General features: G+C 44.5%; 2 protein-coding genes across 2 annotated transcripts; one reads left to right on the forward strand and one right to left on the reverse strand.

The window, feature by feature from the left end:
- The first annotated feature begins 53 nt into the window (after positions 1–53).
- HSPD1 (heat shock protein family D (Hsp60) member 1) lies at positions 54–9185 on the forward strand. The gene is made up of 12 exons (XM_064158517.1): positions 54–189; positions 1067–1242; positions 3784–4036; positions 4551–4633; positions 5027–5122; positions 5430–5523; positions 5877–6045; positions 6355–6454; positions 7031–7276; positions 7803–7977; positions 8105–8283; positions 8365–9185. Exons 2-12 carry the CDS (start codon positions 1069–1071, stop codon positions 8515–8517), a joined length of 1722 nt encoding a protein of 573 aa, XP_064014587.1. The 5' UTR covers positions 54–189; positions 1067–1068; the 3' UTR covers positions 8518–9185.
- COQ10B (coenzyme Q10B) lies at positions 8684–18615 on the reverse strand. Its single transcript, XM_064158549.1, has 5 exons — positions 18449–18615; positions 15649–15795; positions 14169–14361; positions 12334–12435; positions 8684–10556 (listed from the first exon to the last, which is right to left on the reverse strand). The coding sequence occupies exons 1-5, from the start codon at positions 18538–18540 to the stop codon at positions 10389–10391; spliced, it is 702 nt and encodes a 233-aa protein (XP_064014619.1). The 5' UTR covers positions 18541–18615; the 3' UTR covers positions 8684–10388.
- Between the last annotated feature and the right edge of the window lie 1537 nt (positions 18616–20152).

The following is a 20152-nucleotide window of genomic DNA, read 5'->3' on the forward strand; positions in this document are numbered from 1 at the left end:
GGGGCCGCGGCGGCTATGCTAGTTCCCGGGCCGGGCGGTGCGGAGCCCCACATGGGTTGGTGCCTGCCTGGGGGCGGGGCAGAGGCAGTGAGTGCTCAGCGCTGTCCCGCTGCTGCGTGCAGACCTGCTTGCTCCGCTCTCGGTTCGGACGGCGGAGCCGCCTGCTGCTGTCCCCATCCCTGCCCGCAGGTGAGAGTAGCGGCCGGCCCAGGCCCGGGTCTAGCTCCGCCCAGGGAAGCGGTGTCTTCAGGCCTGCGTCTTCTGCGGCAGCCCTTAGCTGTTGTGGGGGTTGGGGGGGCCCTGCACGGTGAAGGACTGCGACTGCTGAGTCCGGTCGTGGGGGTTAAGGAGGGCCCAAGGAGCCTAGAGGCAGGGCCAAGGTCTCCGCAGGTCGGCTCCAGCAGATCGGCCCCTGCAGCCCTACCCGCCCGGGGGCGATGCGGTGTGGCTGAGCCCCACTGTGCTGTGTGGCGCGGCCGATCCCTGGCGGTGCAGCGCGGCCGGGCTGGCGGCAGGGGGCGAGCGGCTCTTGACCTTGCTACGCGTGTCCTGATGGAAGGAGACATGTGGCCCCAGGGCCCTCCCGCCTACCCTGAGGGACCTACCAGCTGCACAGGGCCCCCTTCTCCCTGCTCTGCACCGGGAGTTCGCGTTTTCTTTTGGGCTGTATGGTGTGGGCTGCCTATGTGAGGAGCCTGGGTTCGTCGGGACCCTAATCCTTTGCCTCTCGTTTCAGTGTACTTAGCCGCTGCCCGAGCGAGCAGCCTGCCGAATGCAGCTGCTGTGCTCCGCGGTGCCTTCATGGGCTACTGCCAGGGAAGGCCTGGTGGCAAGAGACCAAGGTTGCTAGAGGCTGCTCAGGAGCTGCTGCAGCCCAGATCGTACGTTGAAGATCTGGGCTCCCCAGCCCTGTTACTTAGAGTTGCTTGTGTGTTTCCATTTCAAGCTGCAAGTTCATAATCACTTGCTTTACTTCCTCAATTCTTTTCCCGCAGTTTAATCCTAGAAGTCGCCTTACAAAAATGTAATATTTTGGGTTTTTTTCTGGATTGTTTTAATCTTTTAGACATGCTCCGTTTACCTACAGTACTCCGCCAGATAAGGCCAGTGTCCAGAGCACTCGCCCCCCATCTAACACGAGCGTATGCAAAAGATGTTAAGTTTGGAGCAGACGCTAGAGCTCTTATGCTTCAAGGAGTAGATCTTCTAGCAGATGCTGTAGCTGTCACCATGGGGCCAAAGGTAATAGAAGATTTTACATTTACTCTGTGTTAACACTTTGATTTGGTCGAACACCCCATAGCAGAGAACAGTTGCTAGTTTTACTTTGGTACAGCTGGGTGATCGTCGTCTGCAGAGCTAGAACAGTAAGGACAGACTGCTGCAAGCAGCCATGCCTCTTGAACCATGCCCACGTGCATGTGCCTTTTGTAGTAACGGAGTAGAGACTAATTGTTGCAATAAAAGGTTCAGCATGTTTGTTTAAGCAGTTTGAAGATTAAGGGGTTATGGATACCAGATTTCAGTGGCCGTGGGTAGCCTGTAACAATGCAGTAGATAATTTATATTATGAGGTGGATTAATTAGCGTGTGATGTATGAATTACAGTTTTGTGTTGCTTTACTTCGTAGTATAGCCAAGGGGAAAGAACCATTGGAAGTGTGAGCTTTCAGCTGGCTGGTAAATTTTAGCAGCTGCAGTGAAATTTCCGGGCATTCACTTACCTTGCCTGTAGGACAGAATGTGATGTATGATTCTCTGTAAGTTCTGCAACTTTGGGGAAAAACATACTGCATAGTCATGCAATGTGTGGTAAGGCTGGAAAAGTTTGGGGATTTTTTTAAGGAAGAGACATTGATTTTCTGTGGCCCCAAGAGTATCTGTTCCAAATAATAGTTCTTCTCAATGTTGCTTGGTCTCTGTCAATTCTCACATTTCTTTCACACTTCTGGTGCTCTTTTAGAAGAATACCTTACGTTGAGGAGGTGGAGGTTAAGGAGTGGTGATGTCAGCAAGCTATGCCTGTTTTCCATGGAGGAACAAAGTTTAAGTGTAGTCAGTTAATTTAACTCTTGAGTTTTTTGGATGAAGCTGCTTTGTGAATGCCTCAGCCAGTTCTAATGCACTGGCTAATGAGGAGTTCCTGATGCAACTCACTGTAACCTTGAGGGGTGGGGGTGTTGTTCCAGCGTTTTCCCTTTACCTGTTGTTCTCTGTAGGAATTCAAGGATTGCACTGTAATGCTCGATTGTGCTTCCAGCATTCTTAAGAAATAGCATTCTGATGAGAGAATCTCCCCGTGGCACTCTGCTCTCTCACTGTGCTCTCTTCAAAGAAATGTGGTTTGCAGTCTCATGCAGTCTTCTGCTATCGCTGCCAACATGTTGATTGGTTTGTCAGAACTAATTTGTGAGGGCTTGGATTCTTTGTGTGCAGGGCTGGTCAAAAGGCTCCTGTATTTACTGGTGTTCTGTTGTGCTGCTCTCCTAATGGCTGCCAGACAAACAGGGAATAAGGCCATATCAAGATACAGAATAAAATTAAGCAAAATTAGGAGACACTACACAAAACTTATCACTGATAAGACCTTCCAAAGAGTTTTCTCATTCTTGAACCACTCCGAAGTTTAAAAGTGCAGGTCACATAAAAAGTAAAAAGTCAAATTATGTTGTATTTTAGCATGTTTCTACCACACAGGGTTAGATGTCTGTAAGCTCTTCCACAAATCCTGTGTGCCACTGAATCTGAGCATTCCTTTTGCAGCTTGTAGGCCTGGCTGTACTTCAGAAGTGTTGCAGCCTCACGTACAACAGGAATCCTGGGATAGGGGCAGTCCAGTCATCAGGCAGATGTGAGCTGGCTCTGTGCAAGTGAGAAGCAGAGGGCAGGGGCAGTGGTAGTGTGCTGTGTGGGAGACTATGACTGGCTTGGCCTGTGATCCAAACTCCTTCTGGAGCTGTGGTCTGCTGTGACTGTTAGCCTAGCTGAGGGGGATGAGTGGAGGCATTTGCTCTCCCTTTTCCCTCTCTCAACAGCTCCAGCTGTCAGGAACGCTGAAGCATATCAGGGTAGTGGTGGAGCAGAGTGGCCCCTTCCATTCATTTCTGCAGGCTCCTGGAACATGATTGACTGGAGGAGTTCTTCAAGGTGAGAACAAGCAGTCCTCATGCAGGTCATTCTGGCGTGTGGTCCCTTGATGGTCCATATTTCCCATAGTAACTGTCTGCTAGTGCAGGCCAGGAGAAGAAAAACTTAAGTGCAACGTTCAAGAAATTACTGCAACACATTAACACAAAGTATTTGAGTACTCTCAGTTCTGCTTGTTAATCACTATTCAGGTTTGCAAGCTCTGCTGTTTTGGTTTTTTGTAGTCTTTTTTTTTCCCCCAGAACTTAGGACAAACTGAGCTTTGCCTTACTGTTTTTCAGGCACAGAGTTTGTATTGTAATCTAATTTAGTTCAGTATGTTACTGTACTCTGATATTAGGGCAGTCTCTTAAATTAGTTTTCCCTGTAAGGCCAGTCTTGTTGCAGCCCTGAGTCTGTGGCATTGAGCGTTACAGCTGAGGAGTGAAACTTCATTCTGTGAAAGTCTAAAGCCTTGGAGGCAGTTTTGCAGAACCCTGGTGGAATGGGTGCTTGGGAGAGCCTAGCTGAAAGCTCTGTGCTGCATGATGTTCCTGTTCATGTGGGACTGCTCTAAAGGATCTTCAGCTGAACTCTTGAAGCAAGATGTTGCGGATTACATGACTTTGATGTAATGTTTGCTCTTTGTCACCCTAGGGAAGAACAGTTATTATTGAACAAAGCTGGGGAAGTCCCAAAGTGACAAAAGACGGTGTGACAGTAGCAAAAGCGATTGACTTGAAAGACAAATACAAAAATATTGGAGCCAGGTTAGTTCAAGATGTTGCCAACAATACAAATGAGGAAGCAGGAGATGGTACCACCACTGCCACCGTACTTGCACGCGCGATTGCCAAGGAGGGCTTTGAGAAGATCAGCAAAGGAGCTAACCCAGTAGAAATCAGGAGGGGTAACTTCTTCTCCCTTATTTCTAACATTTAATCACTGCTTGCTTTTCATATCCCAGCTTGCCAGGCTTGCTGAAAAAGTTGATCTCTTTCGAAGAGTCACACAAAGCTCTGTGTGAAGAATAGAGAACCTGCTGGTTTCTCTTACCTTACTGGTTTTCAACAGTTCTTCATTTTTCTCATCATTTTACCAATTTATATGCAGTTAACTGATGTAATTTACCATAGCTAAACCCCATTTAAACTGACATTAAACCCACTCAATTTCTGGTAAAGATCTAAATTTACTAGCCCCATGTAAATAAATTTACCATAGATTTTGATAACTTGTGCTAATTAGCAGTTCCCAAAAATGGTCACCAGTTACACTGGTGACATTATGGAACCAGAACTGCCACTCACTTGGTTTTTAGTGCATTTTTGTGCTGTGCACTTCAGTTTGAAACTCTGCCTCTTTGTAGTTGGGGTGTTTTTTTCCTGGTTTTGTTCACTCACAAATATTCCCTTCATCCTCAGGGGTGATGCTTGCAGTTGATGCTATCATAGCTGAGTTGAAGAAGCTGTCCAAACCTGTTACAACTCCAGAAGAAATTGCACAGGTAATAAATAAATAAATGTAAGCAGAGTTTACCCACTTATGTGCAGAGAAAGTTCTGTGAAGTCAGGTGTAATGGAGTTAAACTAGATATGGCAGCTGAATGGTTTTCTTGGACTATCCAGGTTACAGTGTTCTTGGTAACACATTTTTTTGAGTGAGTTATGGCTCATGGTACTCTACCTTGACTTCTGAGCTAGCAGGGTACTTTTTATCATCTTCCAGGTTCTTTCCTTAGAACAGGAGTTTGTGTGCTTGAGAAGAACTGACAAGAGTGAAGATGTGGTCCTGTCTGGTCAGGAAATGTCAAGAGTGGGAAATGGTTGTGCTGTTCATAGTGAGGAAATAAGTTGCTTTTGTTTGACTGAAAATGAGATTACGTGGGCTTCTGTTCCAGGTTGCCACAATATCAGCAAATGGAGATCAGGAAGTTGGCAACATCATCTCTGATGCAATGAAGAAAGTTGGGCGGAAAGGAGTGATCACTGTCAAGGTAAGAGCTGACCAACAAATGGAGTAAGTGCAGGGTAACTGCTTCTTCTCTGTTAAGGCTGGCTTTTGTGGCATGCCATGCAGCTGGTGCTGCTCACAGGCGCAGTGTCCCACCTAGTGTCTCACAATTTCTCCCTTCCCAGCTCCTTCAGGTCAGGTTTTGATCACTGGTCCCTCGTATCTTTGTATTTTGAAGGGAAGCACACAACCATTGTGTGGCACAGAGCCTTTCACCTTGCTAAAACTATACTGGTGCTTTTGGTAGTAAATGAGGGATCTTAAAGGTGGATTTTTTTACATCTGTGCAGGATGGAAAGACCCTACATGATGAACTGGAAATCATTGAGGGTATGAAATTTGACAGAGGCTACATCTCTCCATATTTTATTAATACAACCAAAGGTGAGCTTACCACACAATTGGGTATCTTGGGTTGATTCTTGTTGGAAATAGTGGTGCCAGTTGTAAAGCCATTTAAGTCTGGGTAGTACATCAAGCAGGGCAGAGGGGGCCTTCCCAAGCTCCTAATTGCAGCTTTTGGAGAGGTTTTGATGTCCATGCTAGCATCATGCTGGCCCTGCCACAGTCAACTGCAGTATAGAGTTGAAACTGGAGTCTTGGAGATAAAAATTGATATCTCTTCCAGTGCTGTTGGAAAGTGCAACAGCTGCTCTAAAGCAGCTGGTGGAGTTTTGAGGAAGAGTTGATATGTTTTCCTAACAGGTTTGCTCAGACAATGCATGTTGTTTTTGCAGGGCAGAAATGTGAATTCCAGGATGCTTACGTTTTAATCAGTGAGAAGAAAATCTCCAGTGTACAGTCCATAGTTCCAGCTCTTGAAATTGCCAATTCTCACCGCAAACCTCTGGTCATCATTGCTGAAGATGTTGATGGAGAAGCCCTCAGCACTCTGGTCTTGAACAGGTGAGGCTTAAAATCCAGACTTTCAGACAAACACCACACTTGCTGGGTTTTCCTCTTTTAAAGGAATATGTAAAAATGTGTATTTGTAATTGCTGCTGCCTCTTCCATTACCAAGGACCAAGCAGCTTCTGCATGTGTCTGTGTTCTGCATCAATCGAGACTCTGCTTCCCTAAATGCCTCTCTGAGCAAAACCAGCTCTATTCACAAAGATCCTTTGCTTGATTGTTAGAACTGTGCTGAAATGATTTAATACTTAAACTTGTTCTCTAACCACATGTGGATTGTTTCCTCTGAATTATTCTCCTCAGACTGAAGGTTGGTCTCCAGGTGGTTGCTGTAAAAGCACCAGGTTTTGGTGACAACAGGAAAAACCAGCTCAAGGATATGGCAATTGCCACTGGTGGTGCTGTAAGTAACAATGTTTTCACTACCTTTTTGCCTTAAGAAATGCTTGTGATGTTTGGGTTGCTGAGGAGAAGAAGGAACTTAAAGGAAGCTTCCTAAAGATAGCAAAGCTTTCTTGCCACATCAAAAATGTGTTGTTCCCAGTTGCCCAGGTTTGAGTGTGGCCAGTGTAATTATTTTAAATGTTTGGGATAACTTTTATACTTGGATAGCTGATGTGCTTTTTTATATACACTCAGAATCACAGCATGAGACTGGGATCTAAAGGTAGTGGTTACTGGAGCACAGAGTGACAAACCAGCAAGCTCAATGTCATGCCAGTATTCTCAACTCCTCAGGCTGCAAGGAGGGGTCTAGGCAGCTTTCCAGGCTCTCTGAACCAGGGGTTATGTTGGTCATCCAGGAATGGGAAGTTAACAGCTCCTGTTCCAGTTCAGTTTGTGAGTGGGAGAAGAGTTCAGTTCAGTTTGGTGCAGGAGTGTGATTGATCACCTGGTGTGCCTGGCTGTGTTTTCATGAGTCTGCAAATGCACACCAGGGAAAGCCACGGATTCCAACTGTTCACATCATCTCTTCCAGGTGTTTGGAGAAGAGGGTTTGAGCCTAAATGTGGAAGATATTCAGCCCCATGATTTTGGCAAAGTTGGAGAGGTGATTGTGACAAAAGATGACACCATGCTGCTAAAGGGGAAGGGTGAAAAGGCTCAGATCGAGAAGCGCATTCAGGAAATCATCGAACAGCTGGAAGTTACCACAAGTGAATATGAGAAGGAGAAACTGAATGAGCGACTGGCCAAGCTGTCTGATGGAGTAGCAGTACTGAAGGTGAGCAGTTAGGAAAGGGTGATACTGAATTTTCAAACTGTAAGGGTGACAGAACACTGGAACAGGCTGCCCAGGTTGGTTGTGAAGTCTGCCTCTCTAGAGATATTCAAAACCCTTCTGAATGTATTCCTGTGTGATCTGGTGTACATGATCCTGCTCTGGGGGGGGAGTTGGACTAGAAGATCTTTGGAGATCCTTTCTAGCCCCTGACATTCTCAGATCCTTCATTCTCGGTCTAAATTATTGCTGTGCGTTTGTCACAGCCTTAGCAGCTGATGTAAGGAGTTTAGCTTCTTGAAGTGTAATAGTGTAAGAACACAAAGTAGTCAATTCACATTGTGTTGAGGCCTCTCAAGTGCTGAGTGTCCAAGAATGCTGCCAGTATGGGCAAGCATGAGTTTGCTTTCCAGCCCTTACCACTTCATATCTCAACTTGGCTGTTCCGTTTCATAGCAGCAGGTCCATAGCTGGCAGTGCTGGCCCAGCCAGGCTTGTATGCGCCTTGACGTCTGGCTTGCTTCTGTAGGTTGGTGGCACAAGCGACGTTGAGGTGAATGAAAAAAAGGACAGAGTCACTGATGCCCTGAACGCCACCCGCGCTGCTGTGGAGGAGGGCATCGTTCCAGGCGGCGGCTGTGCGCTGCTTCGCTGCATTCCAGCACTTGATGCCTTGGCGCCAGCCAATGAAGATCAGAAAATCGGTGAGTAAATCAAGGCTGCGTGTGGAAGTGTTATGAGCAGCCTTTCTTCTGCTCCCTCTCTGTTGCTCTGTGGCATAAAAGTACGTGCCTTGGCAGTGGGTAATTGTAACCATTCTTCATCTTACAGGCATTGAAATAATCAAGAGAACACTGAAGATTCCAGCCATGACAATTGCCAAGAATGCAGGGGTGGAAGGATCACTAATAGTGGAAAAAATCCTCCAGAGCCCAGCAGAAGTTGGCTATGATGCCATGCTTGGGGACTTTGTAAATATGGTAGAAAAAGGAATCATAGACCCAACAAAGGTAACCTGACCCCAAGTCCCAGCAATCTCTCCTACCTCAGGTGCAGGCCTGCAGGGTTCAGTTATTATTTGCCGTTTCTAGGTGGTGAGAACTGCTCTCATGGATGCTGCAGGAGTTGCCTCTCTCCTATCAACGGCAGAAGCAGTGGTGACTGAAGTTCCCAAGGAAGAAAAAGAGCCAGCAATGGGAGGCATGGGTGGGATGGGTGGAGGGATGGGAGGCGGCATGTTCTAATTCCCGGGGAGGGGCTGCATCATGAGCTGTGCTGTTGAACTGACACTTCTGACCTCAAACATCTCAGATGTCAGTGCAGGAGGGTGGATAGTGACTGAAGTGAGGCCGGTGTTGAACAGAATCACTGTAACCATCAGTTACTGGATTTCATTTAACACACGTATAATTGTTTACAGTCATTGTCCATGCCTACAGATAATTTATTTTGTATTTTTTGAATAAAGACATTTGTACATTCCTGATAACTGAGTGCAAGATCCATCTGCCAAGGACCCCGTTCAAACTTAAGGCACTTGATATTCTGTTTCAGAATTCTTTGGTGCTTGCCAGTACTAGAACTCGGAAGCCACTGTGTGTGAGACTAGACAATTGTGTACCAAGTAGGCAAAGATACAGTTCTGTGACCTTTATGTAATAAAACAACCTGATCAAAAGTCATCAAATGTATCACCTTATTATCTGCACACAAAGCCATAGTCACCGGAACCCTTACAGCTCCTTAGGTTTACCAGAGATCTGCTGCTGGGAGAGGAGAGGGCCTTTCCCTCCAGGAAACATTCCCCTGTCTAGAATGTTTCTCAGAAATAAAAGTGACTTTAATTTTGCTAAGAAATAATCAAGCTGAACTGGGTGCAGTTCTCAACTATTAAACAATACTGTGAAAATGAGGCATGTGCACTGACTTTGTTTTGCCTTGTCTACTCTGCTGGTTTCCGGGGCTGGAACAGGCCCAGTGTTGGGAGGGAAAGGCCCTGAGGGTATGAAACAGGTAAGTTGTCTCTGCTGGGAAGGGCTGCAAATTTTTAAATGCTTAATGTTTTTGTTTTCTGTGGGCTGGAAGTGCTTCAGGGCTCTGTCCTGAACTGCACCTTCCTCTGCTATTTAATGCACTGTTCCGTAGGAATTATGTGTATTAATGGGTACTCTGGAGAAAGAACCAGCACCACCACCTGACCCCGATTTTGGTGAGAAAAGGCAATGCAAGGCAGCATACAGACAGGATGGGAATTTTCAAGCCTAGTTATATTGCACTGTATTAACGTTGTCAGGATCAGAACTCAACACTGATCCAATTAAGATTTACCATCTTCATTTAAATGGTACTGAAGAGGAGCCATAAAACTCCTGAGATTTAAGGTTTCAACTGTGTTTAGTGGCCTGAAGTATGCTGGTCTGGTGTAACTAGAGGACAGCACTGTGTTACAGTGTTGCACATGCATGCCCTCAGTTACCGCAAGGTAAAACTTGATTTCAACTTGGGTTGCAAGTGAGAACTGGACCTGCAGTGTAACAGTGAAAGGGGCAGGTAGGCAAATGCCTGTACTCTCACTTAACGTATGAAAACTCCAATGTTCTGCATGTGGTGTTTCTCCTATTGCAGTTAACGGGTCAGAATTCAACAGCACTTAGAGACTCCTGACTCACCTCTCAGCATTCATTTGGATTAAAAGCACCTGTCACTCAATGCCTGACAAGCTGCTAGTACTCCCTAAAGCCAGGTCAGCTTCTCTTCATTTGAATGCTGTTCAGTTAGGTCCAGTCCACTAATAACTTAAATGAGTTAATAGATTACAATGCTTTAAAAAAAAGGAGCTTGGAAAGGCAGAACTTGGGCTGTGATCACACAAACCATTTGGCAAGACAACAAAGAGCAGCCTGAGATATCTGTTGGTACAATAGCTGCCAGAGGGGTGTTACTGATTAAACACTTCAAGTTGCACTTAATTGCAGCTTGAACACTTTACAGACATCTGGTTGCACAGGTGTGCTTTGTAGAAGAGGAAATGGATGCCCTGAAGGAGGAGCATGACACCTCTTGTACAAATGAAGTGCACAGAAGTTTATAATGGAGGTTGCTGGGATTTCCCCAGCTACGTCTGATGAACTTCGTGGAACATGAGCTCCCGAGGTATGCTTGTTTCTGGGCCATGGACTTTGGATGCTCTCCTCTCAAAAGCAGCTACCATCTGCTTCACCACCTCATCAAAAAAGAGCGTAGCAAGTTTTGAGTGTAGAAGTGACCGGAATTCAAAAGAAACCTGTTTAGGAAAATAGAGAAGATTTGTTTTCCTGTGTATCCTGCTGTGATAAAATGCTGTTACGAATAGCCAGCTTCATTAAAGACTCTCCAGTTGGTTTGTGGAAGAGAGAACAGGTAAAGCTGGGCTCCAGGTGGAGAAAAGCCTTAAAGAAGACTGTCTCTTGAGCTAAATTAATTAGAAGAAGCATTTCATTCAGCTCTCTGAAGTAATCATTGCCTTTTACTCACTAAGCAATCACTCCCTTCCTTTGTGCCCAGAATGCTCTCAGGGGACAGAAGCTGGCTGAAGTCAACCCTGCATAGTGAGGCAGCACTTACAGGTAAACTGAGGCCAACCCAAAGCAGTGTGAAATGCTGCCTGTGAAATCCCAACATTTGAATGACTTCGGTAGAGGTTGTGGTACATTTAAACAAGAAATGCACTGACTAGAGCTGCAGATTGGGTTTTCTGTACTGTATCTCCTACAGCCCCCTTCTACAGTGGTTACATCCTCTGGGCCCTCAGGCTTCCTGATGCAGCACTCAGAACTGAACCTCTGCCTTTTCTTCTTAAGGCAACATCCTGTTATGGTGGTTTTGTTGCCTTCTGCTACCTCAAAACAGAGTAAGCAATAAAAAGTAGTGAGGATTTCCCAAAAAAGGGAAAATAACCATTTTAAGTCGACTTTTGATTCCCTTTAACTGAAGTTCTTGACTTGACATATCAAAAGGTGGCTTTGGTATGGGGGGGGGGAAATAGTTTTAATCACAGACTCAAAAGTTGAGATTAGGGTCTAAAGACTTGCTTAAATTCATTCTTTCTGAGATAGTTTATAGCCTGGATGAAAAGCTGTCTTGTGTGCTGGCTAGTGGCAGAAACAGGCACTTGATTTTTTCATAGTATTTGAGTTTCTCCAGCCAATTATGTGCAGACATTGTTGGTAAACCCCACGAGACATGTTTTGGGTTTTTTGGGGGGGACTTTGGTGGGTTTTATCGTTTGGGTATTTTTGGGGTTTGTCTGTGGGATTGATGTTTTGTTGTTTGTTTGGGGTTTGAGTGCCTGTAGATTTTTACTGCTGAACTTCATGCCGTGTAATATGGCAATAGGCTGAAAGTTACTAACTCAGGGGATGAATGCGCAAATTCATAAACACGCCTGAAGTTCCTTTTCCTATTTACCAAAGATACTTAAGGCAGAGCATCCTAGTGGATGTCAGCAAGATCATCCCCTTTCCAGTCACTTTTGTAGCCTATTCTGAACCCCAGCTTAGTTGCAAGTGGGGTGCAACACCTGTTCTTAATGCTGTTAAAAAACAAGATGACAGACTAAATAGGACAAAAAAGCAGAAAACAGTTTGTCTATGAAAATCAGGATAAATCAGATGCTGGATTTAAAAAGTTTTAAGCTGCAGTAATATGGGTAAAGGGAGTACAAAAATCTTTTGTACAGGAATTATGGAAGGAAAAGGAAGGCTTAAAATACATTCAGAAATAAAACTGGAGGTCAGGATTAAACAGATAAAAAAGGACGGGTGAGAGAATATCTCCTTTGTAGCACCAAGAGGTTGAAGACTCATTAAAGGAAATAGCAAAGCTTGTTTCATATTTCTCTGTATTCGACTGCCTGAAATCTTCAGTATGTTTAGACTGGTAAGGCAAGAGATAACCATCCCTAGACTGCCTCATGCTGTGCAAATACCTCACAGCCTGCTGTCTCTAAAGGACACTGGAGTGCTTTCTATCTGGTAAAGGCTGCAGACATGCTTATTGGAAGTCCTAATTGCAGCACTTACTGAGAAATCCAATGTACATGTCCTTGGGTAACCAGGGATGCCTGGGCTGAAACGCCACACTGTTTCCAGGTGATTGAAGAGTTTTCCATCTGTGCAGGATGCCTAAAAGAAAGTTTTAACAAGTGATGCTACAACAAGGCTTTGACAGAGGTGGCAAACTAGTATCGCTCTAGTGATGCAGTTTGTTACAGTGAAGGTGATGGCATAGTTGAAATGATTTCTAAGAGAGCACAGTGCCATTTATAGCAAAATAGCTCCATTCTTTTTAAGGGAGAGAAGGAAATGTTTGTGTTGAGTCATAAGGCAGCTCTAAAGCATGATGTATAGAACACCAAAATAATGTTCATGCTCTGTACCAAAACTCTGACCAACAAAGAGACCGGTATTTCCAGGGATTGGGTTTTGTTCATTACACCTACAGAATGGTTTATACACTGCTACACACACTGGTAATTCTTGGGCTAAGGATTCTTAGCATCAGAACAAACTTGACTGAAGACAAACATCATCTGTCACAAAGTAGCACTGTAGTAAAAGCTACCGTAAAGTCAGACTATATACTCAGGTTCATAATTGGTTGATAAAGTGACTTTTAGTTACCAGCAAGCCATGTTTAATATTTCAGGAGTGCTTTCACACAGTCCTCCTTTCAAAATTAAGTATATGCAGTATATAACAAAATGTAAACTTCTAGGGAAAACAGTAGCAGCTTCTCTGCTGAGATTAAGTCTAGGATGAAGAAATCTTAAGTAATTGCTTTCCTCACCACCTTTATGGTATTTTTGAGGACAAGAATTACTCTTGAGTGAATTAGAGGGGGGAAATAGCTGGGAAGTCAATCTGATAGCTCTGTGAAAGGAAAAAAACCTTTCTGTCAGGGAAGAGTGGAACAGGAAAGTAGCCAGCATGTACAATGCAGATGTCCCACTGTAGCTGTTCAATTTTCTAAACGGAAATTTGTTTCTGTTTCTTTCCAGAATCAGGAAGTGACTTGAATAAAGGCACTTTGCATGGTCCATTGCCAATTCATGTCTCCCCTGTACTTAAACTCAGTTTCTGTTTTGAGTGGTATCCCTTAAGAGGAAGCCTAAGAAAAGTGTAGTAAAAATAGAATATCCACACAATTATCCTGAACATCAATCAACTGTTCTTGTTGTATTAGTTACCCTCAAAGATAGTCAAGATCTACTACAGGGGCAGTTTTGGTGGAAGGAATCTGTTCTGAGGCAAACCAGTCAGGAAATCCAGACATCACTTAAAATTTCTCCTTTGACAATTTAAATTACTGCCCTTGGAAAGCTAAAAGGGAAGTGAAACACAACTGCTTGGCTTCTGAACAGATTCCATAAACTGGACTGGATTTATCTCCTCATCAATGCACTAAATAACAAGCTCTTCAGCTGATCCTACACTGAAGTTTAAGGCTTCTCATAGTAGCTAAGGAAAGTTATCAGAGGAAAAACAATGACAAGTCAGTCTTGCTAAGGAGCCGGAAGCTACAACTGTCAAAGATCATTTTCAAGTCAGTGTTAATTTTGCATTTAGAGGGGCTTGGACAAAATTCTAGCAAAGCAAACAAAAATGGTCTATCTTCATTAACGGCTGCTTGTTTCTCCAGCAAAAATAAAGCTGAAAGTAATTCCTTCCCCCATTCCCCTTACGTTTTAAAAGCATGTTCAAATCCTCTCCAGTTAACCTGTCTTTAAACAAAGCCAATATAAATTGTGAGCCACACAAAGTGCTTCCAGTATCAATGCTGTTTGAAGCACCAGTGAATGAGTTGAATTTCAACCTTTGACAGATCTATGACTGAAAAAAACAAGTTAAATACTTACCTTAATTAAGTGTGGCCTCACAAGGGTAACAATCGAGGTATACCTCTCCAGTATGGGAGGGAATCCTATTTCTAGCTGCGCTTTGCAGTACCCAGAGCGCTTTGATAATACATCTGACTTCTTACACCAAGGAACAAACAGTTTGTAATTCTCCACCACAGCAACAACTTCATACATCTCCTGCATAGAATACCTGGAGACAGAAACACAAACCTAGGTTACAAGGTATTTTAAGTTCAGATTCAGTATTAGAAAGTGTCAAAGATTGTCTAAATGGCAGTTTGGAAGGTGAATGTGCAGTCATCTAGCAAGACTGTCACGGGGTTTGGAAAGTGAAGACAACAGAGAAAGTAACACTGTTTGAAGCCTTTGCATAAAGAAGCCAAACACCACACAACACCCAGCAGAGACAGTAAACAGTCAATGTGGTGGTGTCTGCTACTTTGTGGAAGATAGGCAAATAAACACACACTTCAAATGGAAAAACAGCTTCTCCAGGTTGTGTCTTAATTTAAGCAGATTTTAAGATATTCCACATAAAGAATCCATACTTCATGACTACCACAAAAAGGTGTATCCAAATTACTTTGTTTGATGAGGTTTAAAGAGAAAAGCGCGGTTTTCCTTGTCTTAGTCCAAATAAAAAAGCTTCCTTTGAAAAAATACATGCATTGGGGAAACAGAGTGTCACAGAACAGCTACGGTTGGAAGGGACCTCAGGAAGTCTTGTTCAGCGGGATATTGAAATCACACAAAGTATGATAGCAACATGGGAAAACATTCCATAGCTATAGATTGGAGAGGAAGTGCCTGCTTAATTCCATCTGTGTTATGTTCTACAGCACTCAGCAGTAAGAAATAGGGGACAAAGGTTCTTTTTAAGTGACTATGCAAAATCTGGCACTTCCAGAACTATCACATAGCTGAGACTTAAGGAGAGGGAAAAAAAAGAAAATCAAGTTAATAAACAAACAGTTCATATTACTGTGGAGCAGAGGCTGAGGGCAGATCCAAGTCTCATCAAATTAAATGGAATTTTCCCACTAGCTACAGAGTTTCAAAATCTTTTAAAGAAAAGCAAATCTTATGAAATTAGAATTAACAATATGAAGTAACATTATCACAGGTTTGGGACAGAAGTGAACAAACCTGGAGTGTTCATACTTGTTCATTTATCCCATTTCACCAAATGAAGTTAACAGTATATGTTTCCCTTTTAAGCTTGATTTATAGAAAGATTATTTTTGCTGTTTCTTTATATGGCGCAAGGGGTTTGGGTTCTTTCAATTTTATGCTCAATTTCAGACTGGAAAAGCATAGTCTGTACAAATTCTGAAAGCTCAGATTCCATTCTAATCTTCAACTGGTCAGAGACACAGCAACATGAGTCTTTAGGGATACGTAGTCTTTGAACTGAGTGTTCCTAAAGCAAACACAAGATCAATAAGCACAAAAAGTCTCTTTCCAGGCCTATACAAACCCTATAATTCTTCTTTCAGAATATTCTTTTCTTTTATTTGCTAGTGGTGCAGCAATGTTGAAGAAAGTCCTGGAAAAGGTATGCCTCAGCACAGGTACTTGCAGAGGAGGAAGTCTGGTCATCAGAATACCACAAGAAGCCAAGTGCCTGCAACAGTGAAAACACTTTGAGATGTGGTTCACACCATCAGAATAAGACATTCAGATGAGACAATCTGTTATGTAACACTCCAGAAAATGTCAGATTCAGATGAAAAAACAAAGGCCTGTAGCAGCATAGACTGTTAAAAGCACAACAGAGATTTCCCCCCCCCCCTAAGGAGAAACTAAAAATAGGTCCTAGTCATGAGAAGAGTAACCGGCAGAGTAAAACACACAGCCCCATTAAATATTGACTCTGTGACAGATTGAGTTCATGCACAGCATCATGCACTTAATTTGCAGAACAAGTTTTCTCAGTGGCAAAATCCAGGAGGAGAAGGTTCCACTTGAAGGTAGGAAGCAGGACATTGTTGTAATCACTCTGCTGCCATCCTCTCAAAAGGATATTTTTTTGGGGAAGTCCCTTCAGGCAGTGCATTGTGTACCCAGTGGTAACTGGGTACACACAGTTGTTTGGGAACAATCTGTGCAGGCTTTTTAATGAAGAAGTAAGCAGCTGTGATAGAAAGCAGGATGACTGACAACACAGATTGCAGTTGCTGCATTTGAAAAGGAATAGTTTAAGGTGGAATACAAGTACAAGTGTAAAAAATTAAGAATAGGTTGACTTTAAAAGTCTTGAGATGACTAAATTCTGCAAATACTTCCAACTGTGGACCGAAGTCTGTTTTTTTCCACAGACTCTTAGGGACAAGCACTGCTGTGACAAAGGCAGGAAGGATGCCACTGACACTGTAGCTGCCTCGAGCAGATTCATAGTCTTCATACCAAGACCAGACCTCATTCAGGAGAGCTAATTTATTTTGTCCATCTAGGGATGCACAGAGTGCACAGTCCAAAGTAGCAGGTTTCCTCTCTTCATTTGTTACTGTAATGCAATGTCAGGATATTGCTTCATACATCTTATCTACAGTTGTTTCAGCTATAAGGCTGAAAAACAACCTCTACAAATTATCTATGAGCAGTTGTAAGTCAATGTTCTTTCTAGTTACAGTGCTGTTTGAGGAAGGGAAGGTTAATAGAGGCTATAACGCTAACAAACATGGTAAAACTTAATCTCTCTTCAGACTTTATCTGAGGAAAAACAGATGCTATGAGAATGTGCTGGGTCCCAGTTCAAGAAAGCATAACTGCAGGAAATCACAGGAGCATGGATTTCAGTGGGCTGACACATATGGCTTCGTGAGCCTGACCAAGGCCACAAAAGAAAAGCCAAGTCCACTCTAGGATTCAGACACATTTCATCTGTATTTATCCCGGGATGGCAATACAGCTATACCCACTTAACACTGCTCTTACTGGCAACACTGCTGACAACAGTTACCCCAGCTGCTACTTCTGTAAGGTTAGTGATATCTGATAGTCGTTTTATGAGTTGAGCTCATTCACATTCTTCATCAACAGCTGTTCACATCCCAAAAGGCGTGGCAAACAAATACCCTCATTGGCATCTCAGTCTGAACAAGCACAAAACACTCATTTACCACCCGAATCCATGTCTGCTTCTCAACACAGCGAGGGGTCGGGTCGGAAGGCACAGAACTTACACCAACGGGTAACTGCAGGAGGTGAAGCCATAGCCAGCCTCGGGGCTACAAATAACACAGCACTCCTTTGGATTTGCCTTGCACTGGTTTAAATGGGCTGCCAAGGTTCCTCCAGGTTACACTAGAAGCATTTTCAAACTTAATTCAGAGTTATTTAATGAGTCTTTTTACACTAAACAGTCCCCCAGTAACTGATTTTTGCCCTCTAGACCCTAATAAAATAACAATTTAACTAGGACCAAAATATTTAATATCCTAACAATTAAACCACAAAGGATGTGCAGTAAGAAATATGATCCAGGTAAAACTAGGTTATACAATGGCACAGCAAAGTTATGTCAAATGACTGTTTGAAATCTGACATTAAAAAAAAAAACAATCTCTTGTGCACTCTTCACTGTTTTTATTACAGTAAGATTTAGCACTTACTAAAAATAAAAACACAAAACCAACACAGCAGTGTTGCCGTAACAGTAATAACATCTAAACTTTTTTTTTCCCCTTAAGAGTTTCAATTTGCCCTTTCTTTATGCTTGTTCTTTTTCCTCCAGTTACAAGATCAACTCTCCTCCCAATGCACATTTTGTTCCCCAGATAGTCCCAGCCAGTCTCACACCGACCAGGGGACAAGGAACTTCTTGCGCTACCCACAGCGGAAAAACACCTAGGCGTGTTGCTCAAGTTTTTAATTTCTTTTAGGGATTGCTCCAAGTTTCGCAACTGTCTAAAAGCAAAGAAGTGGCAGATTCGTAAACCGAAAATCGCCGGTTCTTCCCTCATCGACACTGGCCGCGATGAGGAGCCAGCAGCTCCTAGAGCTCCGGCCCCGCCTCAGACACCGCCGCGGCGCGCAGGGAAGCTTCCCTCTCCCTTTCTCTAGAGCCGCCGGCTGCTCCCCGCGGCAGCGTCCGGGGCGTTCTGCGAAGCACACTGAGGCACCTCATGCCTTAGCCGGACGTACTGCACGGCCGGGACTACTGCGTGGGGAGCCGGGGCGGCTGCGCACGCCCTGCGGCGGTGCGGCGACAGAGCCTCGGGACGGCGGGACCCTGGCTCCCGCCCCCGCGGTCGCTCCGCCTACGCCCCGCGTACCTGACGGCGGCTGTGCGCGGCGGCGACGGCGGGGCTCCGCAGCCAAGCCGGCCGGCCAGCGCCCTGCCGAGTGCGCGGCCGCTCCGCGCCATGCCAGCTCCCTCAGCGGCTGCCCCGCGCGGACGCGGTCACAAGACAGCCGCGTGCTCGCGCGGGGGGCGGGGGCGGGCCCCTTCGCCTGATTGGCCCAGCGGCGCGCGGGCCCCGCGCGCGGCTATAACCGGGCTTGTGCGCGCGACACCGCCCACCCCGCGCCTCCCCCAGCGTCCCGGCGCCGCCCGGAGCCTGTGGCGGCAGCCTGGTGCTCGGCAGTCCTGCGGCAGGACCGAAACCGCCACTGGCGCAACCTGATGCCCTTTCTCCTGTCCTGGTCTGGTTTGCTTCAGACTCAAAGCGAAAAAACCCAAACAAAACAACTCTGCTGTTACTTATGCTTTCTCATCATTCATGCTTCTAACACAGTCTCCCTCAGCAGCAGGTTTTACAACGGTCCTGCAACTGAAGGACTACCATTTAAATGTAATTTCATCACATTTTTCATATTATACCTAATACATGTTTCACTTAAGTTCTTCAGAAGTAAGCCTGCAAAATCTCTTTCCATAACATAACTTTATTTTTTTCTGTAGTACATGGTGGACTGTTCAACGCTTCTCTGGGAATACTGAACTGAGACAGTTTTTACACACCGGTAACTTGAACATCGTTAGTGTTTAGAATAAACAAAGGATCAAGTCATACAAAGGAGTATGAGATGACAGATGCCTGAGGGCACTTTGAGGGTTTATTGTTTTGTTGTTTGTTTTTTTTTTCCTGGGTAGGCTCAGAATTACAGTTCTTACACCTCACTTGGTAACTGCTGTTGGAAACGAGGTTTGCATTTGTTAGCTTTGACCGAAAGCAGCTCAAATTAATACTTAACATCAGAGAGAGAAGACATTTCTGATACAGCAGAAAGAGCCATACTTGGTGATCACAAAGAACTGGGCGTGGGGAGAAGAAATGAAGCACAAGGGGGTTTTGGAAGAGCAGGTGGTTGTAATCAGAAGAATGGCTGCTTCAAGTGAACTGGTGCCAGACACTTCTACTGGCACAACAGAGTCAATCAAGGGCAGGTGCTGCGACTGCATACTTCTTTCACCACATGGCCATGAAATTGAACCTGAATCTGTTATGTAAAGCAGGACTTCATGGGTCTGTAACTTATCTATGATTCCAGTTTCTAACGCATACAGGGACCAGAGTGTGTGTACATGGGTGTATCAGAGAAAGGGAAGGGAACTTGAGCAGGCAGAATAGCACTAGTAACCACTCAGCTACTACCTTGTTCATATCTTGTGGAAACTATGTGTTAGAGATAACATTCAGGAGGCAGAGTGTATAGAGAGAGAGAGAGAGAGAGAGAGAGAGAAAGAGAGAGTGTAGGCTGTCTAGTCCTAGTCTCCCCTGTTCAAGAGAAACAGGGTGTTACTGGATAGAATCTGGGGCAGAATTTGGTAGCAGCAGAAGAGATATAAGCACTTCATGGCACTTCATTGTGGTACATTTTGCCTCACAACACAGAACTCTGTAGGAAACAGTATACTCCAGACCTATTTAAAGTGCTCCTCAGGTTTTCAGCCCCTGAGCCCAGTCCTGTTTAATAACAGAGGAAATGCAACACTGCAACTGTTCTGCTTAACCTAAGTTGGAAGTTAGTCTGTA

The sequence above is a fragment of the Pogoniulus pusillus genome, chromosome 2 (genome assembly GCF_015220805.1).
Source record: "Pogoniulus pusillus isolate bPogPus1 chromosome 2, bPogPus1.pri, whole genome shotgun sequence".
NCBI classification, from domain to species: domain Eukaryota; kingdom Metazoa; phylum Chordata; class Aves; order Piciformes; family Lybiidae; genus Pogoniulus; species Pogoniulus pusillus.